Below are 14998 nucleotides of genomic sequence, written 5' to 3' on the forward strand. Positions count from 1 at the left end.
AGGTGCACCAGTTCAGCGAAGAGAGGGTGATATATGTGTAATATGGATGGTAGAAATATATCTTTATAATTTAAACAAATAGAAAAAGTTAGGTAGCAAGTAATAAAAGTAGGCAAAACAATGTCTCAATGCTTGGAAATAAGGCCTAGGGTTCATACTTTCGCTAGTCCATCTCAGGTCAAACCCTTTCTTATGAAGCACTTCCTCTATGCAATACCATATCACACAATCATACGCCTTCTCAAAGTCTAGCTTGAGAAATAGATGTCTTCGTGAAGGATCGCGATCCCATCGAGGACACTCCCCCTTGGATAAACATCATCTGGTTAGTCCGGATTACCTTGTGAACCACCGGTGCAAGTCTAGAGGCAAGCCCTTTTGCCATAAGTTTAAAACTCACATTTACTAATGTGTTCGACCTAAGCTGCCCATATTTAAGCCCCTTAATATTAATAAGACCTCGTGTGAACTCATTAGTCAACCTAAAAAATATGGGGTCCCACAATAGCCTATAATCTCTTGTAGAAAATCACGGGAAACGTCCGAGCATGGGGTCGTGTGCGTCTTACTTTCCTCGAGGGACTTCATGATATTTGTGAGGAAGAAGGGTGGCACAAATTCCATATTGTCCTTCTCCGTGACCTGACCCATCCTTCCCCTAATCCCTCTTCAAGATATGATCCCTTCCCGACTCCGAGACCCCTAGGAGCTCGTGGTAGAAATCATAGATGTGGTGCCGGAGGGCGAGATCCCCAGAGATGAACGTGTCACCCATCCGGAGAGCCCTAATCCTACGTTGTCTCCGCCTCCCATTAACGATAGCATGTAAAGGTGTGGTGCTCGTGTCCCCCTCTAGAATCCATTGTCACCCTCCCCTTTGCTGCTAGTATAACTCCTCGTAGCATGTGAGAAAGGCCAGTTTTGTCTTCAGTCTCATGCTTTCGTGCCCACTCCATGGACGAAAGGTCCGTCAAATACGACTTAAGGTCGAGTCCATAACCTCAGCCACGATGGCTTCTTTCCTATGCTTAAGATTGCTACCCATATTCACGCCCAGCCTCAAAGATGATGTCACAACCGACTAATACAATGTTTCCACCCATCCAACTCATCACACAAAGGCACGCATCGGTGCGGGGGTCGAGCCTTCGCCTGATTCCACACGTCGATCACCATGTCCACAAAAAACAGTTGGATCAACCATTGTTTCTCAATGAAGAAACGCCTCACAAGCCACCTCTCCTCCTTCCTAGAGAACAACTGGAGAGTACAATGATTGGATCCCAGCTTAAGTTCCGCCGCGAGGGATCATCACGAGAATCTAGTCTCCTAGTTCACAAAACACTTGATCTAGCACGCACTGCACAGGGTCATCTCTCTCTCTCTCTCTCTCGCAAACTTTTGTGTGCGGTTCTAAGTCTACAGAAATCGCAGATGAGAGACATTAGAGAGATTAGAGTTTCTTAGTAGACATTTATATGTGACTCATCCTAATTTGCATATTCTTGATAATTTTTAGAGAATAATGTTGCAAAAGCATTCACGTCCTCTTTGCACTGGCATACCGCTTGAATTCTCGCCTCCCATGCTCCGCTAGTCAGCCACCTAGTTCATGCTTCATGCCATGCTCACTCTAAGTCAAACGCATTATTGATGATCTGAGCATTGACCTCGCAAGGAAAAGGAAAGAGGAAGGGAAGATGTGAGGGAAATCCACCAAAGTTGAGAAAAACAATTCAGGCAACAAAATATAAACAAACAAACAACAACAACAACACGAGTTAAATAAACCGGTTAAGGCTAAACTACGCTTTCCAACTCCAATCCCAACTACACTACTACGACCACGTTTTCCATTCCAGCCCTCCGAGAATCTGCTCTCATCCGGGAACACCCTCCAAATTTGTTACATTTACATTTTATTTCTCGTGACAAAGCTGACCTCCAAAAACAACCAAGAAATCTCACGACGCGTCCTCCTCCCACTCCTCTCCTCCCCCCTCTCGCCATGGCCGGCCGCCTCCTCGCCGCCCCTCTTCTCCTCTTTGTGCTCCTCCAGCTCCCCGTGCCGTCCCAGGTGCGCGCGTACCCGCTCGCGGCGGCACACTCTGGTCGGTGCCGAAGGCCGGAGGAGAGGTCGCCGTCGTTCCTCCAGGGGCTCCGGCGAACCTGCCGGACCTCGACGGAGGGGCACCCGGCCAAGGAGGTGCGTGTCTCCAACCATAGCTCCGAGCTGGATTGGTTGGCTACAGATTGTTTGCCTTTTTTGGGTGTGCCTGCGCATTTATTGTGTGGATGAATCCGGAGATTCGTTCATACGGTTCTTCGTCGATCTCTCTTCTCTCGTGAATTCATGTTCGCCCATCGATTCGTATGTCACACAATTTAATTTCCAGTTCCTAAATCTTGATGCTATTTAGGTGCCAACAAGTTAGTTCTGTTTTTTACAGGTTTCAGAAGTAAATTGAGCGAATTCACTTTGCAATTCTTGGGGAAAAAGTTGACGTTTATTATGATGGGAAGCCTTCACCTGATTCCACACGTCGATCACCATGTCCACAAAAAACAGTTGGATCAACCATTGTTTCTCAATGAAGAAACGCCTCACAAGCCACCTCGCCTCCTTCCTAGAGAACAACTGGAGAGTACAATGATTGGATCCCAGCTTAAGTTCCGCCGCGAGGGATCATCACGAGAATCTAGTCTCCTAGTTCACAAAACACTTGATCTAGCACGCACTGCACAGGGTCATCTCTCTCTCTCTCTCTCAAACTTTTGTGTGCGGTTCTAAGTCTACAGAAATCGCAGATGAGCGACATTAGAGAGATTAGAGTTTCTTAGTAGACATTTATATGTGACTCATCCTAATTTGCATATTCTTGATAATTTTTAGAGAATAATGCTGCAAAAGCATTCACGTCCTCTTTGCACTGGCATACCGCTTGAATTCTCGCCTCCCATGCTCCTCTAGTCAGCCACCTAGTTCATGCTTCGTGCCATGCTCACTCTAAGTCAAACGCATTATCGATGATCTGAGCATTGACCTCGCAAGGAAAAGGAAAGAGGAAGGGAAGATGTGAGGGAAATCCACCAAAGCTGAGAACAATTCAGGCAACAAAATATAAACAAACAAACAAACAACAACAACAACAACAACAACACGAGTTAAATAAACCGGTTAAGGCTAAACTACGCTTTCCAACTCCAATCCCAACTACACTACTACGACCACGTTTTCCATTCCAGCCCTCCGAGAATCTGCTCTCATCCGGGAACACCCTCCAAATTTGTTACATTTACATTTTCTTTCTCGTGACAAAGTTGACCTCCAAAAACAACCAAGAAATCTCACGACGCGTCCTCCTCCCACTCCTCTCCTCCCCCCTCTCACCATGGCCGGCCGCCTCCTCGCCGCCCCTCTCCTCCTCTTTGTGCTCCTCCAGCTCCCCGTGCCGTCCCAGGTGCGCGCGTACCCGCTCGCGGCGGCACACTCTGGTCGGTGCCCAAGGCCGGAGGAGAGGCCGCCGCCGTTCCTCCAGGGGCTCCGGCGAACCTGCCGCACCTCGACGGAGGGGCACCCAGCCGAGGAGGTGCGTGTCTCCAACCATAGCTCCGAGCTGGATTGGTTGGCTACAGATTGTTTGCCTTTTTTGGGTGTGCCTGCGCATTTATTGTGTGGATGAATCCGGAGATTCGTTCGTACGGTTCTTCGTCGATCTCTCTTCTCTCGTGAATTCCTGTTCGCCCATCGATTCGTATGTCACACAATTTAATTTCCAGTTCCTAAATCTTGATGCTATTTAGGTGCCAACAAGTTAGTTCTGTTTTTTACAGGTTTCAGAAGTAAATTGAGCGAATTCACTTTGCCATTCTTGGGGAAAAAGTTGACGTTTATCATGATGGGAAGCCTTCGCCTGATTCCACACGTCGATCACCATGTCCACAAAAAACAGTTGGATCAACCATTGTTTCTCAATGAAGAAACGCCTCACAAGCCACCTCTCCTCCTTCCTAGAGAACAACTGGAGAGTATAATGATTGGATCCCAGCTTAAGTTCCGCCGCGAGGGATCATCACGAGAATCTAGTCTCCTAGTTCACCAAACACTTGATCTAGCACGCACTGCACAGGGTCATCTCTCTCTCTCTCTCTCTCTCTCTCTCAAACTTTTGTGTGCGGTTCTAAGTCTACAGAAATCGCAGATGAGCGACATTAGAGAGATTATAGTTTCTTAGTAGACATTTATATGTGACTCATCCTAATTTGCATATTCTTGATAATTTTTAGAGAATAATGCTGCAAAAGCATTCACGTCCTCTTTGCACTGGCATACCGCTTGAATTCTCGCCTCCCATGCTTCGCTAGTCAGCCACCTAGTTCATGCTTCGTGCCATGCTCACTCTAAGTCAAACGCATTATCGATGATCTGAGCATTGACCTCGCAAGGAAAATGAAAGAGGAAGGGAAGATGTGAGGGAAATCCACCAAAGCTGAGAAAGACAATTCAGGCAACAAAATATAAACAAACAAATAACAACAACAACAACAACAACAACAACAACAACACGAGTTAAACAAACCGGTTAAGGCTAAACTACGCTTTCCAACTCCAATCCCAACTACACTACTACGACCACATTTTACATTCCAGCCCTCCGAGAATCTGCTCTCATCCGGGAACACCCTCCAAATTTGTTACATTTACATTTTCTTTCTCGTGACAAAGCTGACCTCCAAAAACAACCAAGAAATCTCACGACGCGTCCTCCTCCCACTCCTCTCCTCCCCCCTCTCGCCATGGCCGGCCGCCTCCTCGCCGCCCCTCTCCTCCTCTTTGTGCTCCTCCAGCTCCCCGTGCCGTCCCAGGTGCGCGCGTACCCGCTCGCGGCGGCACACTCTGGTCGGTGCCCAAGGCCGGAGGAGAGACCGCCGCCGTTCCTCCAGGGGCTCCGGCGAACCTGCCGCACCTCGACGGAGGGGCACCCGGCCGAGGAGGTGCGTGTCTCCAACCATAGCTCCGAGCTGGATTGGTTGGCTACAGATTGTTTGCCTTTTTTGGGTGTGCCTGCGCATTTATTGTGTGGATGAATCCGGAGATTCGTTCGTACGGTTCTTCGTCGATCTCTCTTCTCTCGTGAATTCCTGTTCGCCCATCGATTCGTATGTCACACAATTTAATTTCCAGTTCCTAAATCTTTATGCTATTTAGGTGCCAACAAGTTAGTTCTGTTTTTTACAGGTTTCAGAAGTAAATTGAGCGAATTCACTTTGCCATTCTTGGGGAAAAAGTTGACGTTTATCATGATGGGATTCTGTTCTATAGTTTTGATTTGCTTAGGGGATTTCCTTCAATTTCATTTGGGGCGAAATAGACCGTTCTTGTTTTTCTTTTTCTTTTTGTGCAAGCTGATTGGGTATTAGTCAACGCAGGAGTATGAAGGTTCAGTTGGGTGGCTAGTCTGGCTCTTATCCTGCATCAAATCATCTTTTGTTTTCCACAAATATTGCGCTCGAAATAAATTTGTTTGGAATGCGTTGGTATCTTTCATCTGTCCAAGCCTTCCAATGCCAATTTAGGGGCGATTCAGCTAGATTCCGTGTGTTGTTTCGGTGTCATTGAGCGGATCAGTGTCCTCATTTCTGTAACTTACTGTGCTTATGGTACCAGTGCTTGGCAGTTCATTCTGTAAGTAAATTAAAGCTTCATGTAGTAGTGAATTAGAACGTACAAGATACTATTGAGCGTTTGGGATGCTAAGGTTTTGGATAGCTCTGGCTCCTTAAGGCTGAGGGCCAGGGAGATGTTTATTTCTTGCTATACCGAAAAAGGGTTTCCCCCCGCTTTGTATACAAAGCAACCAGCCGAACCATACAGGGATAGGTGCTGGGGCGGAAGCAGCACAGTCACGCCCAAAAGAAACGACAAAGAAAGAGCAAAAGAAACAAATGCCGACAACAGTGGATCAACAAAAACGAAGAAGCCTCGCGATCGCTGCGCCCACCGAGATCTTCCACTAGGCTCCAAGACTCCGAAGCGCCGGCACCTATCAACACCTCCAGGAAGGATCACGACGATGACGACGCTGTTGCCAATGGTTTCCCCTGGTACACGACGAGGCGAGAGGAGGGGTAGCCCCCGACGCCCTCCCGGAAGGTTAGGTGGCACCCACAGGCGCCACCGCGCCGGTGTCGGCGACGCCGACAGGGGTTTCCCCCGATCCCAACCCGCACCTCGGGCGCTCCGGATCCAGCCACCAAACCAACCACCACCCTGCGCCAACGCGGTCATGAAGCCTCCACGCCGTCTCACCACGGCACCGCGAAGTGAGGACAACGAGGCGAAGGATCAGAGCCGGGACTAGGGCATCAACACCGTCGGCACGCGGGAGGGGCCCACCTCCACCGTCAGCGACGGTAGCCGTCCGGACGCAATAGCAGGAGCACACCCGGCCCGTGGGCCCACGGGCCCGGCCGAGCCCTCGTGGGCCCGTAAAGCTCCCGCCTTCGCGCTGCTGCCGGCACGCCATCGGCGCCAACGCCCCAAATCCGAGCCGCTCCTCGTCCTCACCGCGCCACTGTTAATGAGCTTGGTTACCACTTCAATGAGATGGCGTTAAGACTCACTTTTCTAAGAGGTTTAAATGCCTCAATGGATTGCCTGCCAATGAGACGGCGCCAATAGCAATTCCCTGTAGTCTCTCCTCTCTAGTCAATTTGCTGTAGTGTGGATAATTAGCAAATAGACTGCGAAAATCATCTGCTTATGAAGTGTGAGTCCTTTGGTCCGTGCCGTGCTTAATATGAACCTCGCCTTGAAAAACTTTGCAGGTTAATGGGGAGGAACTTATCAGAGAGTTGGGTGGAAAGGAGTACACTGCTGTCCTCTTCTATGCATCATGGTGCCCTTTCTCTCATAGAATGAGACCAATCTTCGACGATCTTAGCTCAATGTATCCACATATTAAGCACTTGGCTGTAGAACAGTCCAACGTGATGCCAACGTAAGACCCTTATTCGCAGTGGTGTTCCTGTCATCCTTGCCCATTAATATGACCGACGGCCTTAACAAATACCTCCTTATGATTTGCAGAGTTTTATCAAGATATGGTGTCCGCAGCCTTCCTTCTATACTAATAGCTCATGAGTCATATGCATTTTGGCCTCTTGTTGCCAAAGATCTCAACTCACTGGTCAACTTCTACTCTGCTGTTACTGGTAGGTTTCTCAATGCTCATTGTGCATTTACTGAGTTGTAACCCACCTGATATCCTTATGTGATTAGCAAATAATGGGTGCTGTGGCATGCCTCTGTTTTAGTATGAAATATTAATCATCTTACTGTCCAAGCAGCCTGTGCTCTATTGGCACAGCTCGAAAGACGGGAATAGTAGTTCTATGGATAAGATGGCAACAGTAATTCTCTGGATTAGAAATGGCAATACAATTATATGGGTGTTAAATATGCACAGATGTAATTGCCATCATTTTACTATAACCTAATGATTGTTAGATCAGATACTGCACTATCATTAGCTGGCCACACTTCGATAATGTTACTAAATTCATAGAAAAATAGGAAGTACGTGGCAGTACTCTTATTCTGTCTTGACAGAGACTCTGTTCGATGCAGGACAAGAACCAGTTGCATATCTTGGTCCACGGAAGTGGATCACAACCGAAAGAAGCACACAGTATGTGAAGCTTTGGAATGGTTCAGTCAGCGAATCAGTGAAGGGCGAGCCCTACCTAGCATTCAGCATCTTCTTTATTTGCCTAAGGGTGTTCTCGTTCTTCTTCCCAAAGTTCTTCGCCTGCATCAAAGGCTTGTGGGCCCAATACTTCCGGCACGCCAACTTTGGAGTCCTTGCCAAATTGACGCAGCTGCTCGAATGTGTGCCCCATGCCGTGGATGTAAGGAAGATGTGGAGCAAATGGAGGCTCATGGTTGGAGCCATAAACATGAGAGTCTGGGCATCATCTCTAGCTTCGGTGTCTCTTGGTGGGCAATCTTCTCCCCGAGCTGCTAGATTGGATTGATGGTTTGGATTTTAATGTCGGGCGGGAGAGCATGCGGGCTGTTTGAATTGCGCTGGATGTGGAAGCTCCTATAACTCACATGAACATGTAGTGAAACATCTTGTTTGTAGCATGTAAATCTTAGGGATACTGTTGAGCCTGTGTAGACCACACTGTAACATTAATCATGAGTACCAATTGTCATAGTTTTTGAGCAACTGGGCACACATCATAAGCCCTTTTACTATTTTTCACATGTAATCTGCAATTGCAGTATGTTCATCTGTCTTGTACTAATAAGTGAAAGACATTTCGACCTATGTTTCCATATAGTACCACCAGGATAAAAAGTGTAAAATCGATCCTTCTGGCTAAAGCAAAAACTCTCAAGTAAAACATGGAACAAGATACCAATTTAATTTGCCGTAATCCTTTCAGATCTCAAGTAAAACATGGAACAAGATACCAATTTAATTTGCCGTAATCCTTCATGGACAATATATTGATCTCTCCTGTCATCTACATTGAAGGTGTGCAAAAAAGTGTGTTGTTGTAACCAGGAGCAATGGTAACAAGTGATACAAAATTATACATGGAACTCAGTACAAACTAGCAGCAGCTATGCACCACGATGAATCAAAATGTGCCCGACTCCTGATGCCATGGATTGTAACGGAGGTCACTGTCTCATTTATCAGTTCTCGCCGAGGGTATACCTGACAAACCTCCGTACCTTGATGTTCTCCCCCAGGCCGGCGATCGTCTCCTTAACGAGATCCTTCACCGTCTTGCTGTCATCCTTGATGAAGGGCTGCTCCAGGAGGGCCATCACTCCGAGCCTCTTTGATATCCGCCCTTCCACGATCTTCTCCCTAATGTTTTCGGGTTTCGACTGCAGGTCCTCCCTCTGCATCTCAATCTCCTTCTCCTTGCTGACAACACTCTCTGGTATGTCCTCCATTGAGACATATTCAACCTGTGGGCATGCCACCACTTGCATTGCGAGGTCATTCACCAGCTCCTTGAATTTCTCATTGCGAGCCACAAAGTCGGTCTCAGAGTTGATTTCAATCATGCACCCTATGCGGTTGTCGTGGATGTACGAGCCAATCAGGCCTTCAGCGGTTAGGCGAGACGACTTCTTGTCTGCGGACGAGAGGCCCTTTTTTCTGAGGAACTCCTGAGCCCCCTGAAGGTCACCCCCAGTCTCAGCCAGCGCTTTCTTGCAGTCCATCATACCTGCGCCAGTTTCATCTCGGAGTTGCTTTACCAATGCAGCTGAAATTGCCACAGCTGGTTTCCTGGAAACATAGGTATGTCAAGTTAGACTGAGTGTTGACTTTAGGGGAAATGATCTATGCAATTAGAAGTTAGAAATGCTAAGACAGTAAAAACATTCTGGTGCACATATTATGCACACCCCGAGAAACATAAACAGCACATATGAGCAACATGAGATTCTGAGAGGAAGATTACTTCTCTGCAGCTTCAACCGATTCCTCAGGCTTATCATCCTTCAGAGGAGCAGCTGGTGGTGGCTTAGCGGCTGTCTGGGCTGCAACTTCAGCAGCAAAATCTTGGCTTTTTTTCTCCAACCCTTCTCCCAGGTTGTACCGAACAAACCTCCTCACCTTCATGTTCTCTCCAATTGTAGCAATAGTTTGCTTCACCCATTCACCCGTTGTGACCTTGTCATTCTTGATGAATGGTTGTTCAAGCAATGCAAATTCTCCAAGCCTCTTCTTTACTCGGCCCTCGACAATCTTAGCGCGGATCTGCTCAGGCTTTGACAGCAAGTCCTCCCTCTGCATCTCCAACTCCGTCTCCTTCTTCACAACCTCCTCAGGGACATCGTCAATGGAAATGTAATTTACTTGAGGGCAAGCAGCAGCTTGCATGGCAAGATCATCGACCAACTCCTTAAAGACATCACCTCGTGATACAAAGTCAGTCTCACAGTTCAATTCAATAAGGATACCGATTCTGCTGTCATGTATGTAAGAACCAATTCTTCCCTCTGCAGTGGCTCTTCCAGCCCTCTTGTCAGCAGCAGCCAGCCCTTTCTTCCGGAGGAATTCTTGAGCTTTATCAATGTCACCACTCGATTCAGCAAGAGCCTTTTTGCAGTCCATCATGCCTGCTCCAGTTGCGTCACGCAACTGCTTGACAAGAGCAGGAGAAATAGTTGCTGCACAGATGCAGAAAAGAACCATCAAAATCTTTCTTCTGCTGCCCTAACAACAGTTAATCAATAAAGTACAATATGCAGTGAACTGTGCTGCAGAAAATGCAGGGACAGGTATGTTTGTTAAAATGAAATTGCAAATAATGGAGGTGTTAATTAGAAGAATTAGTGCACCTGTTAACTTACACTGCATCCATAAAAGCTTTAGGACCATCAACTGGTGTCGCATTTTATAATAAGTTCTGATTGATATTTGAAAATCAAAATTTGCATCAGGCAATCACTTTCTAAATGCATTTACGGGACACAGTTACACGTCATAGAGAAATCTCTTTATGCCATATATTAAACAAAAAACTAAAAACTTTCAGTGCTGTCAACAAATTTGTAGGAAAATGTGTAGTTGCCACATGAAACAAAACAAAAATCAAACCGAAGCTATGCAAATGAAGAGGAAGAAAGCATCCTAATGCGATGTTCCAAAAACTGAAGCCAAACCAAAGTATCATGTTGAGGCTTATCCTCCATAGTTCAAAACTGTACAGTGGCAGATGAGGTGATATCTGGATTGTACATGTTGAGGCTTATCCGACCAACTCAAACCTTTGAGCTAGCGAGGAAACAAAATTAAGTGCATTGATTCTTGGGTCATTTACCAAAGTAAGGAACAATACCACAAGAAGAAATGTAAAAAGAACTGGCAAAAGGAGTTGCTTGAACAGTTTACATGCAATCAATCTATCCTAATACTCTTCCTAATTAGGTAGAGTTGCTTGAAGAGCCTTTCGCAGACAGGATGTGACTGATCAAATTACTACATGTCAGGGCCTTTTGCAGATAAGATCTGGTCGACAAAATTACTGCTGACCTGTGGTCGTGCTTGCTTCTGCAGCTCCAGCAGCAGAAACCTCTGTGGTTTTCTCATCCGAGGCTGCTACTTCCTCAGTTACCACAGCAGACTCGCTACTTGCAGTTGCAGGAACCTCCGGCACTGATTCTTCTGGCTCCTCGGCCTTATCAAGAGGAGTGATTTCCTCGACAGCGCCAGTGACAGCTTCTGTTGAAGAGCTCTCCTCCTCTTTGCTTTCAACTTCAGTAGCAGAAACTGTAGGAGGCTCAACAGCGCCAGTGACAGCTTCTGTTGAAGCGCTGTCCTCCTCTTTGCTTTCAACTTCAGTAGCAGAAACTGTAGCAGGCTCAACGGTGCCACCAGTGACAGCTTCTGTTGAAGAACTATCCTCTTTGCTTTCAACTTCAGTAGGAGGCTCAACGAGCTTGTTGTCAACTGTGCTACCAACCCCAGAAGTCGAAACTGAAGTCTCAGTCTCAACTTCTGTTTTCACTTCTGGAGCTGTAACCTTTTCCCTCTGGTCCAAGAATGCAGAGATTTCCTTGCTCCTACGGAAAGCTAACTCGAAAGCATTGGTTCCTCTGGACCATCCCTGCTTCAGGTTGGTGTTTAACGACGACAACTCATCGTCATCATCTTCTCCCCCCTTCATTGTCAATGTGACCTGGCCTCGTGCTACATTCAATACTTTCACCGTTACCTCTTGACCAACTTCCAGTGCGGAATGCCCGATAAGGGTAAACAGCGCCGCTGCTTCCTCTTCCCTTGGGAGGAATCCTTCTTCTCCATCAGGCAGTGTCACAAATGACCCTGTTCTTGTCGTATTTTTCACAGTGCCAGTCAGAGATTGTCCTCGTGTATACTTTGCCTCGTCTATCTTCTTGAAATCCTTTGTCTGCCTTGGTGAGCTTCTAGGCGCAGCTGCAGTTGGACTCCTCCCACCGCTTGGAGCCGTAGGTGCTTCCTTGACATAATCTCCACCTGTCCGCATTGTCAAGGAGATGCGCCTCGTTTCTTTATTTACTTCCACTAATTTCACTGACACCTCTTGCCCAACAGTGAAGAGGGTAGATATATCTTCAACAAAACCGTCACTTACTCGGGAGATATGGACAAGGCCTTCAGTGAATGCTCCAATGTCAACAAAGACTCCAAATGGCTTGATAGACCTGACTTTCCCGGTAAAGGATGCACCAGGAACAAGGTCACCATCCTTCAACGGCGGCATCTCGCTCTTACGTGGGTTGCGGCCTAACTTGGGAGGGGAGGAAGCCGGGCTCGTGCTAGCCACAGCCTGGCCGGTAGTTTCAGCAGCGGCAGGTGCGGCGTCGGAAGTTTCTCCTGCCGGAGATGACGAACCCTCCACCGTGACATCGGTCCCAACAGCTGCTGCTGACAAGGTCCTTAGCCTGCTGTTGGCAGAGGACCAGCTTCTTTTGTAGATGCTGATCAGGTGGAATGGTGTCTGTGGCTGCAGCAGCCCATGGCGCAAGGGCGATGTGACTCTTGAATACCTCTCTGAACCACGGAACCTTCTTATCTGTATTTCTCGGCTGGGCCTGAAACTGCCTATGTGGAACAGGCTGATGGTGCCAACAGAGCAATGGACCACCGGCGTCATGCTGGATTCAGGGGAGCTATATCAGAATCTTGAATCCTTCAGAACCCTGCACAAGGACAGAGACTCGTTTCAGCACCGCGCAAGAAGAGCAAGATAATCTGACGAACGAAGAGGAATACATGATAGAGATGCTGCGAAAGAGCATCATCAGTTGAGAAGTGCAAACGTGCATGCATAGGCAGCCTCCGGCCCAGCAAAATTTGGGGGGAGCAACTATTGCAGTGGATTTTAAACATGCTTCCTGTCCAGCATTCCAGTGCCTATGCACACAGCGAGTACTACCCTACAACTTATCGCTTTTACAGGGTGGGAAAGCGGGCTGGAGTGCTCCCAAACAAGACGGCCGTCGGCAGTCGGCGCAGGCATACCCACAAACACGTCCCGCGCAAGCGATAGCAAAGGAGATGCTTGAGAGTGCGGAGCAAGGGCGGGAGGGAGACGAGAGACATGGACGACGGCGCCGGCCGCATTAGTGTCACCGACGAGCTAGCTACGCGGGACAGGGGCGGGTGGGAACACGGGGTTACCTCGTCGGGGCGACGGCGAGCTCCCGCGGTGGCCGTCGTGAGGAGAGAGAGGGAGGCTGAGGAGGAGGCGGAGGGGTCGCTGGGGATATATAGCCTTATCTGGAAACGAAACGGGGAAGGAGCAGAGGTGATAGACTGATGGTAGCAGTGGATGGCCGGGATGGACGGGACGCGCAGTTTTGCTGTGCCGCTGGACCTGACCCGCCCCGCTCCGCTGCCCCGATGGGTTGCCTTTTCCGTCGGTCAGGCCAACTCCACCGCGCGACCCTATCCTATCCAGCTCCATTCGTTTGGGGTAAAAGAAACAAAAGAGGCGGCCCAGCGCACGGTCTCAAACGGATAAATGTTCGGATTCCGTCCGTTTTTTACCCATCCCCGACCCAAACTTGCATTCGGTTTGGGGTGAAACGGACGCGCGCGGACGACCGCGACGCACGCCCTTGTCCCCCCGTGGCCCGCCTGTCGGGGACACTAGCAGTCCCTCCGCTCCAACGCTTCACCCTCTCTCCCTGCCCCGCCCCGCCGCCGGCGCCGCCCTATTCTCCGGCCGCCTCCTCACCGCGCAGCCCCCCCGCCGTCCATACCAAACCACGTCTCGACATGGCCGCCACCACGCCCGCGCTTTCGCCGTAGTTTTGGTCGTCTATCGAGGGAGGTTTGGCCGTCGCCGTCCTTGCCGGTGGCGGAGGGGACACGACTGCAGGCGACGAACCACGGCGGCCGAGGCAGATTCCGACGAGAGCTCCAGAGCGGCCAGTAGCCGGCCGGCAACCACCCCTGTTGCGTCGAGGTGATCATCGCGGCCCAAGGTGAGAAGAGAAAGAGATTTGTCCAAATGCAAGAGAGTGTTAGAAAGGATGTGGAACGTGCCTTTGGTGTGCTTCAATCCCGGTGGGGTATCGTTCGAAACCATGCACTGTCATGGGATGAAAGGAAGCTTTGGGAGGTGATGACTGCTTGTGTGATCATGCACAACATGATCGTCGAGGACGAGCGTGATGAGAGTATCTTCGACCAAGGATTTGATTATCAAGGTGAAAATATTGAGCCCCTGCACCAAGACCCGGCAACATTTGAACAGTTTGTCGAATTCCACCGTGAGATGCGTGATGGGCACACTCATTTAAATCTTCAAAATGACTTGGTTGAGCACGTCTGGGATCACATTGGCAACCAATAGATGTATTGGTCTAATTTATGTTCAGTCAAGACAATTTCGATTTGGTTGTAAAACTATTTTATTAAAGACAATTTCAATTGGGTTGTAAAACTATTTTAATTTTCAGACAAATATTTGGGTTGGAAACTAGTTTGATGCAAATTTGGGCATTTTTGCCCTCACGGACAGGATGGGGCAAATGGATGCGGCCGCGCGCTGGGTGCACGGCCACCGCATCCCGGGACAGGCCCGGACACGACCCCACATCCATACCCAAACGGACAGAAACCGGACAAAACGGATGTCCGTTTGGGATCGCGCGGTGGAGTTGGCCTCAGTTGTGTGTGTCCCGTGTGCGTGTGCGCGCAAGTTTTTTCCAAGTCGTGCGTGTGCATGTTCTCCACCTTGTAAAAACCGTGGTTGTCTATGTGACACCTTGTAAAAACCGTGGTTGTCTGATAGGATAGGGACAGCCAGTGCTGTTTTTGAGCGTTTTTCTCCACTGTCGCCACTCGGTTCGTCGCCGTCGCTGTTTCCGCCGTCCCCGCAGCCACCACCCAACCGCGAAGCATCCGCCCAGCCATCACCGCAACGCCGCTCTGCCCGCATGCTGCGAATCAACCGTATTTCCGCCACTCCA

At 48.8% G+C, this 14998-nt stretch overlaps 2 protein-coding genes across 3 annotated transcripts; one reads left to right on the forward strand and one right to left on the reverse strand.

Moving 5' to 3' along the window:
• The first annotated feature begins 3377 nt into the window (after nucleotides 1-3377).
• Nucleotides 3378-8336, forward strand: LOC119307865 (5'-adenylylsulfate reductase-like 6). Of its 2 annotated transcripts, none has more exons than XM_037583952.1 (4): nucleotides 3378-3590; nucleotides 6829-7001; nucleotides 7091-7215; nucleotides 7631-8336. In XM_037583952.1, exons 1-4 carry the CDS (start codon nucleotides 3393-3395, stop codon nucleotides 8035-8037), a joined length of 903 nt encoding a protein of 300 aa, XP_037439849.1. In that variant the 5' UTR covers nucleotides 3378-3392; the 3' UTR covers nucleotides 8038-8336. The 2 variants fall into 2 exon arrangements, with proteins under 2 accessions (XP_037439849.1, XP_037439848.1); XM_037583951.1 differs by lacking the exon at nucleotides 3378-3590 and adding an exon at nucleotides 4716-4995.
• Nucleotides 8337-8435: 99 nt separating this feature from the next.
• LOC119307864 (polyprotein of EF-Ts, chloroplastic-like) lies at nucleotides 8436-13358 on the reverse strand. The gene is made up of 4 exons (XM_037583950.1): nucleotides 13200-13358; nucleotides 11070-12718; nucleotides 9493-10204; nucleotides 8436-9317 (listed from the first exon to the last, which is right to left on the reverse strand). The coding sequence occupies exons 2-4, from the start codon at nucleotides 12670-12672 to the stop codon at nucleotides 8711-8713; spliced, it is 2922 nt and encodes a 973-aa protein (XP_037439847.1). The 5' UTR covers nucleotides 12673-12718; nucleotides 13200-13358; the 3' UTR covers nucleotides 8436-8710.
• Between the last annotated feature and the right edge of the window lie 1640 nt (nucleotides 13359-14998).

The sequence above is a fragment of the Triticum dicoccoides genome, chromosome 5B (assembly GCF_002162155.2).
Source record: "Triticum dicoccoides isolate Atlit2015 ecotype Zavitan chromosome 5B, WEW_v2.0, whole genome shotgun sequence".
In the NCBI taxonomy this organism is placed as follows: Eukaryota; Viridiplantae; Streptophyta; class Magnoliopsida; order Poales; family Poaceae; genus Triticum; species Triticum dicoccoides.

Coding starts and splice junctions, on each gene's coding strand:
- LOC119307865 (XM_037583952.1), top strand. CDS start 3,393: ATGGCCGGCCGCCTCCTCGCCGCCCCTCTCCTCCTCTTTGTGCTCCTC. Junction 7,002..7,090: donor CAGTCCAACGTGATGCCAAC/GTAAGACCCTTA, acceptor TATGATTTGCAG/AGTTTTATCAAGATATGGTG. Junction 7,216..7,630: donor CTTCTACTCTGCTGTTACTG/GTAGGTTTCTCA, acceptor TGTTCGATGCAG/GACAAGAACCAGTTGCATAT.
- LOC119307864 (XM_037583950.1), bottom strand. CDS start 12,672: ATGACGCCGGTGGTCCATTGCTCTGTTGGCACCATCAGCCTGTTCCAC. Junction 10,205..11,069: donor AGAAGCAAGCACGACCACAG/GTCAGCAGTAAT, acceptor GCATCTGTGCAG/CAACTATTTCTCCTGCTCTT. Junction 9,318..9,492: donor TCGGTTGAAGCTGCAGAGAA/GTAATCTTCCTC, acceptor CTATGTTTCCAG/GAAACCAGCTGTGGCAATTT.